Source organism: Trachemys scripta, chromosome 4 (genome assembly GCF_013100865.1).
Source record: "Trachemys scripta elegans isolate TJP31775 chromosome 4, CAS_Tse_1.0, whole genome shotgun sequence".
Taxonomy (NCBI): domain Eukaryota; kingdom Metazoa; phylum Chordata; order Testudines; family Emydidae; genus Trachemys; species Trachemys scripta.
In genome coordinates, this window is record NC_048301.1 from 118838062 (window position 1) to 118858896 (window position 20835).

At 39.9% G+C, this 20835-nt stretch overlaps 1 protein-coding gene across 1 annotated transcript in view; it reads right to left on the reverse strand.

The window, feature by feature from the left end:
* ST7L (suppression of tumorigenicity 7 like) overlaps positions 1-20835 on the reverse strand; it is a 58489-nt gene that overhangs the window by 27271 nt on the left and 10383 nt on the right. The window contains 9 exon segments of the mRNA XM_034770600.1: positions 791-930; positions 4535-4627; positions 6039-6189; positions 12670-12772; positions 13896-13968; positions 15709-15823; positions 17159-17256; positions 18016-18170; positions 19296-19374. Of these exon segments, the coding sequence (XP_034626491.1) occupies positions 791-930; positions 4535-4627; positions 6039-6189; positions 12670-12772; positions 13896-13968; positions 15709-15823; positions 17159-17256; positions 18016-18170; positions 19296-19374 (1007 nt within the window).

Consider the following 20835-nt stretch of genomic DNA (forward strand, 5'->3'; position numbering starts at 1 on the left):
GCCGAGTAGTCGAATCGGGTCCCGCACTTACTAAAGCCCTGTTCTGGGGATTCACTTATTTGCTTTCCAACTTTATCTGATGCAATGAAAGTGTTTTGCAGATGTTTTTCAGCCCTTAATGTCACTACTGAAGCATCTTTGGATGGTCACTATCCAGCATTTTGCAGAATGAAAAGCAGTAGCATCAAGCAGCAATGGGGTAGGAGGAGAAGGTTAAACAGCTTGAGAGGGTGTGTGCAAAATTGTATTTGTTAAGCACAGACAATGCCCTCAGCATGGTACAAGATGTAGCTATAAACAGAGTCCTTGCCTCACAGAGCTTACAGTCTAAACGTTCCCATGGCTTTGGTTTTAACCTATTAGTTACTGAAGAGCCCTTAACTCGAAATTCAGAAGCTTTTGCTTCCAATAATTCAATTTAAACTAAAAATCAGAAGCTATGTCTGTGACACATAGGTCTAATCCGCAAACCAAATTCTCTACCACAGCCTTTCCAGCCAAGGGAGAAAGAGAGGGCTGGGGTGTTCCTAAGTTGGTAATCAGGACTGATTATCTACTAAGATTGATATGCAGAAACCAGCTTTATAATATAAAAATATTACTCTTTACAAAATGAGGAACTCTGAGTCCAAGTGAAGAATCAAGTTTAATAGTTGCATGACAAGGAACTTCAGAAGCACATGACAATGCATTTTAACTGCATCTCAAAACATCTGCACAGACAGGGCCCTCAGCTTCTGAATATCTCACAAACACTCTAAGCAAGTCCTGGACTGGAGACAATACTTACAGCTTTAGCAAAAATGACCATGAGTTCAGGGAATTGGTGTGTGAGAACGGCAAGCATTGCCGAAAAGGAACACAACCCTGCTGTGAAGTGGATGAAGAAAGGAAGCTCCTTCTGTGGGTAAACGGAGACATCGTGAAACGCTGAAAGGGAAATATTGAAAAGTTATTTGACATTTTAATATTCACTGATTGTTTTACAAAAGATCATAATTACACACCAGTTTACATTATGCAAATATGTCAAAGAGAACTATTATTGCAGAGCAGCCAGTGTTTTACATTCAGATTTATAGTTCCAAAGGACATATACATGGACCCAAAGCTTAAGTGCAACACAAGACTAAATCCCTGACATTTGCTCAAAGCAGATTTAAGTGGCTTAGTCCTGATATATTTTCTCATATACTACGTGTTTTTGCTCTTTAGTTATTTATTGGTGTCACTAAAGCTATCCTTCCCCCACCACTTTTTTCTCTCCTTTATTTTTAAGAACATTGCAGGGTTAATTTTTGGAATCAACTGTTGCAACAGAAGTGAAGAAAGTAATATAAAATTCACAAGATGTCATCAAGACAAAGGTTCCAATGAAAACACTTGGTCCAATTTAAATAATCAAGGAATTTGTAACAGTTACAAATGCTAAATTCTGTTATTTTAGTGTATGCCAATGTTTTAAAAAGCAAGCATTCTATTTTTTCCTTCTTTTTAATGTAATGTTTTTCTATCTTAAGAATTCCCATGTCTAAAAAGTAAAATAACTCTGAAAGCAATCAGATAATATACATGGTCAGATTCTGTTAAAACTTCCCAAAGACTGCAAGCTGGCAGACTACAGTAAATTTCACAGCAATTGACAAAGCAGATCTCAAAGAAAGCAGCACCAAGACTGGGTTACAAATTTTGTACACAACCATTAGTTACACTTTAGGGCAAAGAAATCAAAATAATTTCACTAGACAGCTCTTGGGAGTGGAATATGGAGCTTCGACAGCTCAAGACATTGAAAGTGGTCACCATCTAGGGACTGTGACAATTCTAGATTTTTTATCCAACAATTTTGCAATGTTTTTAAATAAAAGGAACAGGCAGGGTCTGTACATGCAATTAAGTATGAAAAATTCTGTATATTCTTCAGTAAACTAGACTTAATTCTGGAGCAGACCCAGCAAAAAGTAACTTTTGATTTAATTAAATATGGAAAACAGGTATAGTCGGTGCAATAGCCAGTGTTTTTTATTTTTATTCACTTTTGGGTTGTGCGCGTTTTCAGCTTTCAGTAGGCTGCAGAAGGAAATTTAAAGATGACAGAGTTAAATCAAGATGTCACCAAGTTTCAGGTTGCCTTCAAATTCAGGAAGTGATAACTGCAAATGTGACCTTATCTGCGATGCAACCTTTCCTTTGTAACCCATGAAGGCTAGAAAAAAATTGTTGAATGAAAGCTGAGATTCTGAAGTACAATGATGTGGAATGCTAAGGCTTTCTGTGAGGCCAGACGCCAAAGGAAAAGAAAATAAGTCCTAATCAAACATGCTTAAGGGTGCTCCCCACAAGATTCTCTCTCATTTCACCTCCTTGACATCTAGTCATCCCTGCTACTCAGCAGACAAGTAGGATACCCATACTGTTCTTCTACTGGGCAAACAAAGCAGTGGTTTGCCCATGATGAAGCTTGACATGCAATACACTCCATCTTCCATCAGCCACCCTCATAAAAACTGAACTGGGACATGGTCAGCTCACAGAATGGTGTGAAACCATATATTAAGGACATATATGGGTTGGAGGGGAGTGCTTTTTAAACAGGAACTAGAGAGAGGAACAAATAGCAGAAAACTAGCAAGCAACCTGAACACAAGAGTAGGAAAGCCAGGAAAAACTGGGGAGAGCAACAAATAAAAATATACAAGAATTCCTTATGCTCCCAGAACTGCCACTACACAAGGAATGCAGGATCAGGCCCAAAGTATGTAAAAGGAGCTAAATAGATTTCTGCATGGTCAGAGCTCTCTCTTTGTGCATCTTTACCAATTAGAACAATTAGCTTTCTATTTGAAGTTTATCAATTTAAACCTCAATTTGGTTTACTTTCTATTTTCAAATACATTAAAAGAATTGATTTTTTTTTAAATTCCAAGACTTCTTGAGAAAGCTGCACAATAAAAAATGTTAAGATGGCTTTATTTTATGAATAGCCTTATATTTAAAACGTAGCAGGAATGCGTGAATGATTGTGTTGAAATACATGCATGTGCTGGTGTTTAATTATGCTGGAAAACCTACAGCTTAGGGTTAGTCACTAACCAAAGAATTCCTTGTGCAATATCCTGCATAAGTGAGAAATGAATAATTTAAAGCAGTCTGGGGGCAGACTTCAATTACACATTTTAAATTTCACTTTTTGTAACAGAAACACACATGTGTAAGTTTGCTCTTCTGCAGCTGTATCCCTCTGACACTTTAGCAGTAGCCCCTGCAATTCCATGAAGAAGCTGAGATTTCCAGAGTTGTTGAAGCCCGCCCTTAGAATCCCACCAGCAGGTAAGATGAAACAAGAGCCCCATTATCATCTAAGTGAATGAGCGACAGAATGAGTGAGGGTCCTTTATTTTCAGGTTGCTTTACAGACAGCATATATGTGGGCTCATACCTGGATAACGAAGTAGAGGAGAAGACTCATTCTTCAGCGTCAAATCTCAGGTCTCATTGCTAACGTACAGCAATGTATGATCATAAATATTCCATGGAATGTACAATCAATCAAATCAAATTATGGAACAATAAAGTGTTCTCTCAAACTACAGGCTAACCAAGGCTGATAAATATAAAGGTTCTGCTGGGTACTCTAATGCAAGAGTCTGGAATGATTATCTATCTACCTGCTACTTGCAGATAATGACGAAGGAAGCAGCTCCACTACAACAGACAGGGAACCCATTACTTAAAAAAAGAAAAGAAGAAGAAGAAGAAGAAGTGATCACAGAGGACTAGCCAAGTTTTCTTGCCCTCCAAGTTGAGAAACAGAATGTGGAAGCACCAGGTATGGAAGCCTCTTTCCGCCAGACATGATGTTATTACAAAATCCTCATGACATAGGGTAACACTCACTGGCAACTCAGTAAACCCTTGGTGGCACCCTCTGCTAGCATTTGGTCCTGATTTAAGGCATCAGCAGAGAGGTGCGCTTTGCCGTTGGTGGGGACTCCATCCAAGTGAGATTGAAAACTTAATTTCTGATACCCAGTGGTCATTAAAGATCCCATGGCACTCAGTCTAGGTGTACACTAAACTGGAATTTGGTACGGATGCCAAGATGTTATTATAGTCCATCTGCTTAAATTCCCCTTGTTGCAATTGGTACGGCGTTTCTCACTTTCCCCACTAAACTGTTGGGCAGTGCCGCTATTCAGTTACACAGTTTATTTCATCCAAATGGTGGCTGCATTTCAGTGGGAAAGTATGTAATATTATATATTTCTATACCCCCCCCACACACACACACGCATTTGTGAACTGCCTTGGGATCCTTTGGGATGCAAAGTTACAACCTATACTGCTGTTGCATTTGCGCAGTGCATTCCATCTGGCCAAATACACCAGACAAACAGCAGAATCCATGTCACAAGTAGTTCATGAGCTAAGGACACAAGAGAGTAAATACACAGCAATACAGTACAGTACACACTGGAATTTTATTACATATATTTTATTCTAGTTATTAATTAGAAACAAAATAACCACTTACTTGGCAATAGCTCTCTGTCTGCTGTCTCTGTGCAACTAGGATAGGGATAGAAAAGATGGCCCTTCTCTAACGGATACGGGATCATTCTAAATGCTGAGGACAAGACAGTCAGTCAGACTTATGCTAGACCTATGTACAAAGCAAACCCCCTAAATTCCACCACAAAGAACCTCTCAGTCACGAAGAAAGCAAATTTAGAAATAGACTGGAAATAGCTGCATCTTGTATTTTGTATTTTCTTTTAGAAGTGAATTTGGAGAAAGGTGTCGTATCTCTAGTAAGAATTCAATCCACGCTGGCACTCAAAGGCCCCAGTCTGGATGGGGTCCTACCACAGTATAAATTCTACTATTAGGACTGGGGGCCCCCTTGTGCTGGGTGCTGTACAAATACAGATGAGAGAGAAGATTGACAGCAACATTAGAGACGGACGAGCCCTATTATTCTACAGATCTGTTCCAGTATAAGCAGTAGCGCATGCCCCTTGTACCCCCCTACCAAGGTGTTTCCATCGTGGAGCAAGCCCCTCTAGGAGTAAGAAGGAAGCTCAGTCTCCAAGGAACATTCCATTTCTCCCTGCTGACAATGCCAACAAGGTGGCCAACTGCATGTTAGGGCATGATGGCAGGTGTGTGTATGTGTGTGCCAAGTTGCACTGCTGCTGCTTGTGCTGTACCCCAGTTCTGGGGAGAAGAAAGAGGATACTTCAGTCTCCGGTACAGTCTAGCTCCATACAGAGACTTAACAGATAATAAGATAAACACGTTTTAATCAAACAGTGAAAGAAAAGCAAACAATTAACAAATCCCACTGGGTCTTGATCTGGGGTGGATTGGTCTCTTCTGCTCTGCTCTTGTTGGGGCTGCTGCTGCTCTTCATCCTGACCTGCCAGGGTCACTCCTGGCTTCTTGATTCAGCCAGCAGAAGCATGCGAGCTGTTGCTGGCTAGCTGCTAAGCAAACACAGACCTCTTCCTAGGTGACTGTTCAGGATCTACTCCCCCCCAACCCCATCCCAGTTCAGGGGCTGGCTGTTCTCAGCCCTAGGTCCCTCTCTAGGTAAGGGTCTCTGCAGTCTCAGTGCGGCTTTTTATACCCTGGCTGCTTGCTGGCACTGACTCCCATTGCCCAGTGACACAGACACACTGGGGAGCTTTTGTGGGGGGAGGAAACAAGTTGGTGGAGGCCACAAAAAGTGTTAGTTCTGTATATGGCAGTGAACCGCTATCGTTGGAGCCCTGCTGATGAATACAAATAGTTGTATCTATTGATAGTAGTTGTCTACATCCCCCTGGGTAAATCCCTTTGCCTTCCTGTAATGTGGCATCAATTAAGCATCTCCAGCAAAAAGCCAAACAACAGCACTGAGTTCTCTTTGAAACTGAACTGAACAAGGCTGCCTTAAGGAAGTTCAGACACTGGTTAAAGTAGACCTATTATGAATGATTTGAATAAAAAGGTAGAGAGATTAGCTAGCTGCACTGGAAAAAAAAAAAGATACTTACTGCCCTCCCATGTACAGTGCAGCAGGTTAAGGGCCCCTTCTATCCGCTTCCAGTGCTGAAGATGGAAGAAAGCATATGCTACTGCCTCACTGTCCCCTCGTTTCAGAATATGCTCTGGAGGTAGAATTAAGCTTTTCATTTCTAGTAAGTACTAGAAGTAGAAAATGGAAAGAGAAAGCATGCTTAGTTATGGAGCCATGCCCAAATCCTTGTTACTGCCAAAGGATTTCCCTGATTTTTTCAAAATGACCAGAGCATAGCATATGGAGGTCTTTAATGCATTAAGGAGGTATTGCAATTTAGGGCCCAGTCCTGATAAATTCTTGACAGATCTTATTTACACAGAAAAATTGGGAGCTTGGGCTGCTAAACTCAGCAGAATGTTACACTCAGAATGTTAAAAAGTATATATGCTATCAAAATGGATCTGCATTTTACTTCAGTGAGGAGATATAAAACTCTTCTATGGCTGGAGTGTAGTTCCTGGATCATAACACACAAGGTAATTTATCTGGGGAAACGCACACACATATACACAGGTTTTATGCTGCATCAGGTCGTGCTCCATGAAGGCCAAAGGAAAGTGGACTGATTAAGCGCAAGTGTTTCATACACCGGTATCCCAGAAATCATCCTTTTAACTCTGTTAAGAGCTCCATGTAAAGCAATGCTAATGATATAACACTGAAGTGCTTGCTGCAAGTCTAGGTTCATTTGCACCTTGATACCTTTGCCTCTGAAAACTTTCAATCTAAAGGGTTTAATATCTGTTAGTTCCCAAGTGTCAGGTGCAAATTAGAAACTGATGCTAACTGCCAGGCTATCAGGTATATCCTTGATGGTAAAGTTTAGAACAGTATTTTCAGAAGTACCAAGCACGGATCTAGCTCTGATTCCACTGACTTCAATGGGAGCTGTTAAACCAATGCTGAGCACTTTTTTGAAAATCCCATCCTTAATTCACAGTTTTGTTGTGCTGGCACAACTATAGCTGCGGTTACAAGGTGATGGGAGAAGGCAGAAGTGATGGTGCGCCGATACACAGGCAGAACACACTGACTTGTTTCCAGGCAGTGAACTCCCAATTTTAGATGCTCAGAACGGGAGGCGGCGAGCATAAAACTGAGCATATGCACTATGAAAATTGCAGAATTTCTAAACAAACATTTTACATTTTTCTAAAACCTTACAGGATGTTCAGTTTATTTTTATTTTTTAAAATGCAGCAGAGGAAGATAAGCCAATTTGTTTTAATTCTCAACTTTGTTTTTAAGAAATGTTAAATAATTTTACAAGTTTAAAATGAATGTTCCAATTTTCTAGTATATGCTTATGAGTTGTCCTTTCGTAGTATATAGTGTCCCACTCAATAATGGCCAAAGTTAATCCTCATCTTTGATCAGTGTAGCTGGTAATTCCTTTAACTCCCTCCCAAAGTATAAGAATGCAGTCAACTCACCGATTTATTTCAGCAGATGCCACAAACTATGAGATTATTTACTAATCCAGTTTGGGGACTTAACTTTTCCCATTCAGATTCTTGAAGGAATGTAGCAGAGGTTGTGCTCTGGCCAAATAAAGCACATTTACTGCCTGGCTGGGTTCTTCTCTTAGTGCCTTGGGCCTGCACTCTGGAGGGTAATATTCTTGCTAATCCTTTTTAATCCCTTCTATTTTTTTTTTTTTTTTTTAACACGGTAAAGGATCACTCGCACAGGGCTGCTGTGGGAAAATGGTCTCAAATATCTGACCTTTGACATGACTCCTCATACTCTCTGCAGTGACTAGTTGGCAGTTGAATTAAGTGCTTAAACAGTAAGGGAAGGAAAACGTAGCAGCAATGGTGAAGCCTCAATGTAATTATTAGTGCCTCAACATGTTTGTCAGCTCTAGAGGGCAGGGATCATGTATTTTGCCTTGTGTATGTTATGCCAGGCACATTTACGGTGCTGTCCAAATAAACGAGGCAGTTGCAAATTTTTGAACTTCACTTCCTCTAGTCCCTGTTTAACCATTTAGTTTTAGGTAATAAAAAGCAAACCAGGTACTAATGCAGAAAATGTCTATTTCCAAAAGCTACTCGTTCACCCAATTCAAAGCAAACTTATGTTTGCAATATTGAGACCCCCTTTCCTAATCCTCTCCTGGTTACATCTCAGTGCCTGTAGTTCATTCCTATTATAATATAGGACAGGGATCTGGATTTATAGCTCTGACTCAGTGCCTCCCCTCTAAAAGGGGAAACAAAATAATATGCTAAGATGACCCCCCCACCCTTTCAGAATAAGATCCATCTCAAAGAAGTGTCACTGCAATGAAAGGAAAAGAAAACACCTGTTGTTCACTTCCCTTGCATGATGTTATTCCCCCAAACCAACCACTTCCATTAAATGCAAAGAAAGATGAATGTCTACCTTATGTAGGTACATTTTTGGTCAGGAGATAGGACAACAAACTGAGACTCAGAAGACCTGGGTTCTATTCCCAGCTTTGGCACTGGATTTCTGCGTGACCTTGGGCAAGTCACTTCACCCCCCTGTGCCCATTTTCCCTCCTGTCTTTTGTCTGCTTTGTCTGTTTAGACTGTAAACTCTGCAGGGCACAAACAACGGGCTCCCAATCTCAACTGAGGCCCTTAGGTGCTACGGTAATACAAATAATAAAAGTCTGAATAGGCGTATGATCAGAGGAGAAGAGACAGTTATTGAAACATGATACTAATTTAGTTGATTGTCTACAAAACTAGTGAATGCATCTCACATAAACACTGATTAAGTAGTTTAATATAACTCTTTCAGAGAACATAAGGGTTCTGAAGGATACACAAAATAAAAGAACTTTTAGGTGATGATAATGTGTTATAATCTTCTTCCCCTAAAGGCACAGTCTGAAGAAAAATCTGTCTGAGACTGCCTGAAATGAACTTGCTACACTCTTGATCAATCATGCGAACAAGCAGCAATTTCTCTCAGCAATTAGCTTTCTCCATGCACATTCTATTAAACTGGACAGGCAGACAGAACACTGTGGATAGATAAATTCAGACCTTCATGTCTAGATTCATTTGGACTCCATGATTAGTTGAGGAGAATTAGTGCTAAGCCATCTTTCCACTTTCAAGACTACAACTTGCATGTATCAACAGTGCTAGTAAAGGGGTTGCTGAGAGTTCAGTAAGGTTAGCCGGAAAACAAGAATTCCTTATCACAAAAAATTCTGAGGTTTCAACGTTTTCATTGTGCATTGGAACAAAAATCTAGATCATTTGAAAATTTTCATGAAAAAAATGTATGGGAGGGGAGGGGGGAGAGAGAGAGAGAGAGACCCCCCACCCTGGAATAGCCAGTATCCCAGTGGTGAGGGCACTTGCCTGGTATGTGGGGGATATGGGTTCAAGCCCCTACCCTGCCTGGTTTGGAGCAGGGTCTCCTATATCCCAGGTGAGTGCCCTAACAATCAAGCTATGGGAAGTTCTGGCAGGGGATGTCTCTTGCTCCCTCTTCCCAAAGATTTTGTCAAAACTGATATTTCCATTAAAAGTTTCCTTTTCAACAAATTGACATTTTCCCTAGGCAAAAAAGTCCCGCGCTGCTCTAGATTTTAGTTACATGGCCTGCTTGGTGAGCCTAATATCCGGCCACTTCAGGTATTAGCAGACATGAACGGCAGCACAAGAGTGAACTGGTTTTATTTTTGTTCATATACAGACTGGGAGGCGGGGGGAGAGATGAACACATACTGTTTTGAATTAGAGATTTCAGATCTCATACAATTATCAGGGTTTTAAAGGCTCTCTTGCCAATAATCTAGAAAAACAAAATAAGTAGTTACTCCTTGGAGAGGCCTGTCCAGCTTCAGGGATTTTGAAGACTACACATTTTAATTAGCCGTTACCCTTGCCTGACAGTGTCTTCAGTAGCACACAAGCAGACTGTCCTAAGGAGGACAGGAAATTTTAGCATGGACTGTAAGCTTTTTGGGACAGGACCTATGACTGTGGTTTGTATAGCACCTCGCACAGAGACCTTGTCTGGGCCTCCAAGTACTGCTGTGATATAAATATTAAATGGCCTAATACCAATAATGGGTTGGAATTACCACAGTCCTCAAGAAAATTTCCCTGATAAGGGGAGCATGCAAACATAGGCCTTGTCTTAGCAGGAAAGACTGCACAGTGAGGCTTAGACAGGCAGGGAACAGGACATGTGCTGTAAGCCAATTTTAACAGTTCATGGGGGTGCAGTTATCACAACATATTGTGACAATCCTGGTGAAACAGTGAGGACATCTGCTGCAGGTATGGTTACATTTAGCCCATTTGTTCAGTTTTATATTTCATTCGGATCTGCTAACGGCTGCAGCTGAATGAAAAGTGTGTTCTGACACCCTTGTTTTTCAGCTTCACAGACATTCTCACAGTAACGAAGCTAATGCTGTCGCAGTCTGCATGTGATAACCAAATAAGTGATTTCTCATCTAGGCATAAATATTTTAAATATGCTGCTGATTTTAAAAAGATCTTCCTATGTAACCACAAGGATGTAGCAGCTTACATGCGTTTATGTATAGCAGTTAAGCACAGAATTATTCAAACTATTATCTATTCAGATGAATCAAAGCCCTGTATAAGCAATTAGTGCTAATGAAATATTTAAGAGCAAATTTGCAGCTAAGGGAGATTAATCCGCCACACTAAGTTTCCCTCTTTAACAAAATGCGTGCTACGGATAGCCAGGCCCTTTAAACCCAGAGAGGGAAATGGCAAAGAATCCCTGATAAACAATTCTATCCGTAGTCATTTTGCTGCTATGTTCTTTAAAGATAATGCTAACTCTTGCCAATGTTATCAAGTACAGTGTTAAAAAGACAGCTTTACTACATAGAAAAGTTGCTAGTCACAGGAGATGTTTAGGAAAATAAGCCTGGAAAGTCCTCTGGTAAGCAGACGGTTGCCAAAAGGTTCAGAAGAGTAATCTTCTGCCTTTGCCCCGAGTTTGCAGGTAGAACGAGTGGTGTGTAAGGTGGTGAAGTAGCTTGCCCAGCAAATTACTATCTTCGGTCACATAAGACCTCAGTACCATCCTGACTTCTAGTCCTGTAATCACTTGATCACAGAGGATTTACTAGCCAGGACAGCAGGAAAATGTAGCTAATTCACCATTTTCTCCCAGAAGTTGTGTCATGGCTTCTGGGCCCTTAAGCTTTATGACAGCAGAAGGATTTCTTCTAGTATGCAATTACTGCTGCAACAGGAGTAGGCACTCTGTGCTAAACTAGATATATTGTGCGGTTTGCCTTGGAGGGGAATTTGGGAATATTGTTCCATGCACTTGTTTAATTACAAGTGGGAGAAATTTCTGAGAGAGATTGGTACAGAAATGAACTCGGGACTAAAATAATGACTCAGACATTCTTTTGGGAATCATCTGTTCCCTATTGTTAATTATTTGATCTTTTACATGTCCAGTCTTTATCAGCACTTGCAAACTCCAAAATTTCAGATGTTTAGAAAAAGCTTTTACTTATAGTTAAAACACGGGAAATTCGATTTAATAGGTTCATTGTTTGAAATTGTCAGAGAAGCTACTATTAAGAGCATGCAATTTTGCTATTTATGCCCAAAGAAATTTCTAATTCAAGAACAGTTTGCACCAACATACAATAATTACAGTCCCAACTCAACTTGGGTTAAATGGGGGTATTCCATCAAAGATGCAGTTATCATAAAATCGTCAAACTGAACAACTTCCATCTAGATCTGCTTCTGGACACCCTTAACCTCAGTGGTTGTAATTTCCCCAACAAGAAGTTGAATATTGGCAAAGGTCCTACCCATTAGACAAGTATCAGTATTGTGCCCATTTTACAGATGAGGAAACTGACAGAAATTAGGTGCCTTGTTTGAGAAGTGTTATAGTGGCAGATTATGCACAGGCACAGCAATCAGGACATGTGGTTTCTAATCCTAGTTCTAATACAAAACTTTAGAAAAGTCATTTCCACTCTTTGTGCCTGTTTCCCCATCTGTGAAGTGGGACAATTATATTGTTACCTACTCTACTGATGTGCAAAGAGACTTAATTAAATGTTTGGAAAGTGCTAAATACTAAGTTAGCAGCAGAAGTTGGACTAAAAATCAGGAAGTTAGCGTTTTTCAAATGCGGCCACAGCCTCCTGGGCTGTGATAGGGGGGTGGAGGGTGGGGAGGGGAGTAATGCCCCTTCCCCCTCCCTGTTGCTCCTGGATGCACCGCCTTGGTGTTGGTTGCTGGGGCCATCAGTACGGATTGAGCCCTGCCTCCCTATGGCGTTACCTGGGGCACAACGCTGAAGGAGCAGGCAGCCAGTGACCTCCCCACCTTCTCAGGAGTGATGAGGCTCAGGCTGATTTGCAACCTTAACTATAGCAGTCATTAGTGGTGGATGCTATTATTTCTATCCATGCTACGATTCACCCAGGATTTCCAAGTAGTTTCAGGTTCTACATGAGCTATCCTCAGCCTACTTCAACCACAGAGAAGTAGTCACATGTTTCACAGGGGTAGCGAGACTCCAGGACCTCTGCAAACGGTGACTATATTTCAGATAGTAAGCTAAAATGATCCCATAAGGAAAAAAAAGTCAGTTCTTACCTTTGGGACATGAGGGTTAAATTCCACAGCTCTGTGAATTGCTTCCACAGCATTAATTTCTGCTGTGCTGAGCCCTCTTCTGGAGGCTGTTTCTGGAGAGAACCTGCATGGAAAACCTGAACTGAACAATTTACTAAAGAAAATCCAAATAAGAATGATACTTTAAGATCGAAGATCATCATCAACTGTGGGAAAGACTGATTCTTGAGAAAGAGAAAACGCCTTTTGGCTCAGCCCTGCTTTGCTCTTTATGCAGCTAACCACCACAGGTAACTAACTCAGGTATCTTGACTACCATCCTTATTCATGTGCCAAAGGCATCTTAAGCTTTTGGAAACCAAGTGGCACTATAGAAGGATTTTCTCTGGAGCATAACAAACACAAGAAGTTGAAGTGACGACTAAGATACTAGATACTTTTCCATCTGGAGTTTTCTGATGGAAACTGGACTTAAAGCTGAGCATTCAATTAGTGATACAAGATTTTATGATGACATACACTAAGAGCCAAAGCTAAAATTAGCAGAGGATGCAGTCAGCAAGCAACCAGAGAAGGGGGAGCACCAAACAATCTCCATGTAGGGTCAAGCATCCATCTTCCCCACAAACACTCCACCATCTCAGCACGTGCTCAGGAAGAGTGAACCATCTAAAATCCAGAAGAGCTAAGATATCAGATATTTGGATGGACTAGTTGTGAGTGTAATTCAGGGGTAGGCAACCGGCGGCACGCGTGCCGAAGGCGGCACGCAAGCTGATTTTCAGTTGCACTCACACTGCCCAGGTCCTGGCCACCAGTCTGGGGGGCTCTGCATTTTAATTTAATTTTAAATGAAGCTTCTTAAACATTTTAAAAACCTTATTTACTTTACATCCAACAATAGTTTATATATTATAGACTTATAGAAAGAAACCGTCTAAAAACATTCAAATGTACTACTGGCACGTGAAACCTTAAATTACAGTGAATAAATGAAGACTCGGCACACCACTTCTGAAAGATTGCCAACCCCTGTAATTTATACTTTAAAGAAAGCAGGAGAATAATAGTAATGGAGAGAAGCTGAACATTTGCTCATGAATAAAGAAAGAATCTGTTTTCAGAGATGTAAATGCTATATATGGGATTTAGGGTTTTGTTTGTTTTTAATAATTGATCTATTTTTTTACACCAGAATCCAAGATTAGCATAATACACTGATTTCAGTAGTTTCTGTGTTCACTTACCTGTCTGAAACAGCTCTGGCCTTCAACAGTGCTGCTGTGTAACATATTGCTGCTGATTTTGGAAGACTGATATCTACGGTACAATAAATAGTTAACTTTACGATTCTAAAGTAAGACAAACATTTTAAATCTGTCTCCTCTGAGCTGAATGATTTGCATTTGGGATGGCCCATACAGTAAATTCAACATCTGGAACATTTCAGTTATGACTAGAAACTTTCAATTCCTTAACTGCCTTGCACCAGTCCCCAAAATCCTCTTTCAGAAAAATCCCCTGATTTTACAGTCCCAGTTGCAGGGTCAGGAATTGTTCCTCGCCACTCATTTCTGAGCATAGTTATCAAATATGATGCTGTAAAACTGAATTTATACAGAGTACATTATCGGGTTAAACACTTTTAGAAAGCGCCTTCAGCTGTGTTTAACACCACTCTCAGTATTAAAATAAATAATTTTTAACCTGCAACTTACTTTTTGCATTTCTTAACTTAAAAATATACTAGTCAGTTTCTAGTAAATTTCATTTTCCAAGTTCTCATACATTAGCACCTTTCAACATTGAACTACAAACACTAAAGGGGAATTTAACTAAAATATCTTACCATTTAATTATTTTTAGTTCTATGGAAAAATATCTATTAATTTTAGTTTCTGTAAAACTTAAATTTATACAAAGCTTAAATTTGGTTCCAAATTTGACCTGACTGTCTTTAGGAGAGTTAAAATTCTACAGTACAAGGTTATTGTAAAAATAGATAAAAGATTCTGTTTCTAAATAAATTCCTGAATACTAGTCTATGCGTACCAGTTGAACGCCTCCTGTTTTTTAAAACCTCTCTCAGGCTTGTCCATCATGTAACAAGCCAGCCAAGCATCTGGCAAGTACCATATGGGAAGGATTTCTTGCAAGTTTCTCTGAACAGCCCTCTGAAGCTCATCCTAACTGTTCCAGATGTTTAGAAGGAATCAGTGCCCCCTAAATTAAATAAGTGTCAAACTTTCTGAAGCCAACATGAAAAAAATTCATGACCACGTAAATGTTTTTTACTGTGTTAATGAAAAATACCTGCACAGCACAGCCTGGGTTGAGTAATATCAGCACACTGGCCATACACTTGGGTATTAGATTTTGGCAAGAATCTCATGCCACTTATTCCCTGAAGCAATAGTGAATAGAGGCATTATGGAACACACTGACTCCTGTGTGCGAGGAAGAGTGACAGAAACATTGCTTCTATAGGCCTCCTCTCTGAAGTTGATTTAAGGGACAGTTCTGACAGTGACTTGGGTGTAACATTCTGGTCCCCGACCAGAAGAAAAACTGCTTTGGGAAACACTTATGTGTTATAACTCTAGGGACACAAACAAAATAGCTAGGCTCTTCCACAGAAGAATATCTAAGCATATGGCACACTGGAAGCAGGTCAGCCTGGAGGACTAGTAACTCTGCAACATAAGGGATCAAATGCTTGAGTCCTGATCTCTCTGGCAAACAGGATCCAAGAGTGGTATGAAAGACGCAGGCCAAGCAGCAGGGAAGACTGCCGCTTTTCCGCTCACTCGCATTGACTACTCCGGTGAGGGGGGCAGCGCATTGACTGTGAAGGGCTGAAAAAAATCCATTAGCAATGAAGGAACTGGGAGAGGTACAAAAAGAGTGCTCCTGGAGCTCATTTTGCCCCCGCTACACAGAGCGGTTATATTTGTTCACGGATTAAAGCTGAGGTTTGAAGAATGTCTGTCACATGCTCTATGTTAACATACAGAATGGCAAACATGAATGTTTTTATGCTTCATGACAAATGTCACTCACCATCATACTTCGCTAAAACTGCCTGGACATCAGCATACGCCTGTAATTCCAGCAGTGCCTCCAGAAGGTTTTCGTGAATATTCAACATACTAAGAAGTGGAAACTCTTTCATTAACTGCACACCAGAAAAGAGAAATAACTCCATTTTACTCACACTTACCATAAGCGGGATTTGAAAACACAGAAAGCCCTTTGCCTTTATTTATTAAAATGGTAGTTTGGGCACAATAACCCAAAATTTAAGACCAACAATAATCTAATTTAGCCAAATAAGATTTGTTTGGTATTCATGCTTCAAATTATGCAAGGTCACAAAAGCCCAAAGAAATCAGGCCCTCAACCAGTTTTTCTGTGGAAATCCAGAAAAAAAAGTTGATAAATAACCCATCTTAGGCCTTGTAATTCTTCCTGCCAATGCAATAGACACACTTACTTATATTCAATCTGTTAACCAAAGCAAGTATCCATAAATTGCTCCAAAATACAATATCAGAATTGTATTCATTTTCCAGTGTTGTTTAGGTCACTGTTTTACATCCTTAATAAATTATCAGCTCTGAGCTGCTAAACCAAACTAGATGATAAATCTAATCACATTGTTCAATAAATTCAGCAAGGCATTCAGATAAAATAGAGTACATAAATATTCAATGCAATGGTTTCAAGAACTTAATGGCTGATTTTCATCCTTTACTTCTTCCCATCTCTCTCTGCCCCCCGCCACCAAAGAGACCACCACAATTTTCTCTACATTTATCTGCTCAGTACACTTGTTTCCCAGGTGTTCACACAATGTGCTCCCATGACTTGGCTAGCTGCACAAAGTGGTTGGTTTGACCTATAATACATGCCTGTGTAAAAATAATGTCGCATCCACCTTGGGCAAGTGAAAGAAATAAAGTGCCATCAGGGGCGGCTCTAGCTTTTTTGCTGCCCCAAGCACGGAAGGCAGGCAGCCTTCGGCGGCTTGCCTGGGGGAGGTCCACCAATCCCACAGCTTCGGCGTACCTGCCACCAAATTGCCGCCGAAACCACGGGACCAGCGGACCTCCCGCAGGCATGCCGCCGAAGGCTGCCTGACTGCCGCCCTCGCAGGGACCGGCAGGGTGCCCCCCGTGGCTTGCCGCCCAAGGGACGCGCTTGGAGCGCTGGTGCCTGGAGCCGCCGCTGAGTGCCATAGTACGAAGCATAGAGTATAGCTACTTTAACGAGTTAATCATCAAGCCAAACATAAGGAGAAATGGAAGGTAAAACTCTAAACACATTAGCCATATTATGTACATATATACTTGACAGATATCAAAAACTAAAATTTTGTTGAAAACATTCGTATCTCACTATGAAACTCAGTCACAACCTAATTGTTCCATCACCTCCACTGTGCTTTTAAGCTAATAACTCTATTGTCCAAATTATACAAGTTGTTTACATTTTATTTAAAATGACTTACATCTCTCATAATTTTTACTGCTTCTTTTATTCTTCCAAGTTTTCTTGCACACATGGCTAGTCTCCTTTTCACGTAAACCAATACATTGGTGTCTCTTCCTGAGTAAGAATATAAAACAATTAATCTCCATTCTAAAAACTCACTTTCAATCTTTATTTTGTTAAGATTCATGTTAAGATATGCTTAGTTGTAGAAAGGGAGTAATAAAAAAGGATTGCGGGATGTGTTGTGGACATCTCTCTAATAGAGTGCCTAAAATGGCATGAGATGACATTATTCCCCAAGAAAGAATGCACAACACCCTTTCCCTAACCAGCAGCAGAGAGAAGTAAGAGTATGGAATAATCACCTATGCTTCCCAGACAAAATTCTGGCAGTGGTCCACCAAGAAAAAGACCAAACCCAGCAATTCATTTCAGCTAGGTTCCCAGTCATCATATGGCAAGAACTTTTGAGTTTCTTTCCATCTGTTGGGTGGGATAAAATCAGTGACCAATGGTGAACTGCACCATTAATGCTTACTAATCCTTCTATTATTCCCCACCACCAGAGTATCCTATCAAGACATTAAGATACACTGCCACGTATATGCACAGGCCCAACAAGGCAGAGTGACGTATGCTACTGTGATGACTACAAGCTCTATCTGCTTTTTTATAGATTTACTCATATGCAGACCATATAAAATTCATACAGCATATTATGCTAAAGTGGAATTACAGAATAAGTATTAACAATGATGCTCCTTATCAGGGTTTGGTGTTTCAACTGCTACCCTAAAAACAATCATACTTCTTTCATTTTGCTTTTGTGCTCAAACAGAAAAATCTGTAACTATTCAGTGCAAAGGTGCTTACTAAGCTGCGCTTCATGTTGGGAGTTTTGGGGATGGCAGTGCTGAGATTTTCTGTAAACTGTTTCGCCTGCTTTTAGTGCCTGCTTAAAATACTTCTCAGCATCTATAATAGTTGTTGCTTCTTCCTCAGCTAGGAGAACATATGCAGTGGCACAACTGTAATGGAAACAAAAAAAAGAAAGCCACAGACTACTCAGATGGAAGTCAGTTGTAAGGATTTTTTGCACAAGAAAGTAATGGCATCAAAGGTATCTATGGGTTTTGTCCTGTATGTAGTACTTGAAAGTTTATGAAAACCCATTACTAATGAATAAGAATTAAGCATGCAAGAATCCTTATCAAACACCCTGTGAAATATATGGTACCTAGCAGAGTATTCACTGGACTACAGTCAAGTGACAAGTGCTAGGAAAACAGAAGCCTTAACAGCAGGGGTAGGCAACCTATGGCACAGGTGCCAAAGGCGGCAAGCGAGCTGATTTTCCGTGGCACTCACACTGCCCGGGTCCTGGCCACCGGTCTGAGGGGCTCTGCACTTTAATTTAATTTTAAATGAAGCTTCTTAAACATTTTGAAACCTTATTAATTTTACATACGACAATAGTTTTGTTATATATTATAGACTTCTAGAAAGAGACCTTCTAAAAACATTAAAATGTATTACTGGCACGTGAAACCTTAAATTAGAGTGAAGAAATGAAGACTCGGCACAGCACTTCTGAAAGGTTGCCGACCCCTGCATTACAGTTTTAAGAACTTAAGGCAAATGTTCCAAATGGAAAAATAAGTTGGTTGCAGCAAGAAAAAATATTTTCTCAAAAACAATGAAAAGGTAGTGTGACAATGATGAAAATGGTCCCTTGTGGCCATGAAATCTATAAGTCTGATTACAACAACACTGCATACAATATTATTGGGGGTCAGTAATGACATTGCAATAACAAGACTCCATATGGAGATTTACTTTGTTTCACCTCAAAATAAGGTTTTTCTCCTTCTGTACGTTATTTCTACTGACCCACAGATAGAAATGGCACAAATCAAACTAACGTTCTCTTTTTAAAATTAAAAGATAGGCAGGTCAAAAGCTATCTTTTAATCAAACCAGACCTAAGTGATGCAATGTACTCTGATAGCCACATGGAAAACCCTCACACTATTTGAATTTAGAATTAGCAAGGAGGAATGTCTTTAAACAAAAAGTGACACTGTGTCCTGGGTAAAGCGCTTTGTTTTTTATGCCAGAACTTAAATTTATGTTTATGTTCATTTCAGACTTACTCATTATTTAATTCTAAAGCTTGATATGCTGCTTTGATTCGGGCTTGAGGGTTTCTCTCTCGCCATGCCTTCTGCATAACTGTGGGGAAAATGTTTTAAAACAGATCATGAATAGAAATGCTTATGTATGAAATATATAGTTAACCATCCACAAAAACTAGAGCTTTTTAAGAAGTAACACTGAGGTAATTTATACATCAGCTTCACTTGACCAACAATCATTTGTACTCTGAGCTTGACTCTATTCTTCCCTCAGACCCACGCAGCAAAAGGAGATTTAAATTCTGAGGAAAGTTTCTTCCACCACCAACTGATGACACTTGTGACACATCTGATTAGATTACAAATTCCACTTAAAATGGGAATATCTGCAAGGAGATTATTCATTGTTCATTTAAAACCTCATTTGATATGCAAATCACATAGTTCCTGTGCACATACAGACTGGTGTACAATTCCTCGATTGGTGCACACTGTTTTTTGTGTGCATTGACAGTTGCCCTGGCACAGACCTGCATGAAATCCTATTTTTTGTTTTTTATTGACAATACTTTTATTTTAAGGAAAGACATGATAAAACAAATTATTGTTGTTCTGGTGCAGTTTTGTGGTGTTAAAGCTGTTATTTAATAGATTATAAATGGTTAAGCAATTCCTTTTAAAGTTGGGGTTAGAAAGCAAGAGCAAATTCGAGTGGCATAATATGTTACAGCCAATTCAAAATATACTGTTACTGTTTATCATCTTGTTGAAAGGTGCTACGAAGCAGCTAAAAATACACATAGATCAGAACATGCTCTTTATTTAAACTATGTTTGAATCTAGGAGGTTTGTCTGAATTATAATTTTCTGCAAAAGAATTACAGCAAGAGGAGGAGTGGGAAGAGAACCAATTCAACACAGCACATCTCTGGACAATATCAGTCCCCATTATGAAAAAATGGAACCCAAATTTAAGAGCCCACTTTAACCAAAAGAAGGGCAATGTTCTTACCACTACCATTTCCTAGGCAGAATTAGAGTCTTCACACCCAACAACATTTCTGAAAAGACTCCAAAACTGTTGGTTCATGGAACGGAATATCTGGCCTCGCTCAAGTTTGATAAGAAAAACTGGAGAATCTATACATGTTTCTTTTGGAACAAAAACTGCAACTGTCCAGTAAGAATAATGTGGAAAATATTTGAGTTTTCCTTTGGAAACAAAATATTAGTCTTGGCTTAAAAGACGAGACAATATACTCCATTTGTGCAACAAAAATACATTCCTCATATCAAACATGTCACCAGCTAGCTGACAGCTAACACTTCCTGAACTTGACAAATTGATAAGAGTTAGCACCTCATCTGACAATAGCCAGGTAGGGCATACTAACTGTACAAAAATGTTGTAACATTACAACACACTTAAAGAGACATGCCTGTTCATTAGTTATGGCCCCAACCGTGAACTTCTTTAAAGACATTAAACTACTGGAGAACACAGTCCAGGTTTTAAAAATATATAATTAGAAAAAACAACAACCCTGTAACAGCTAGT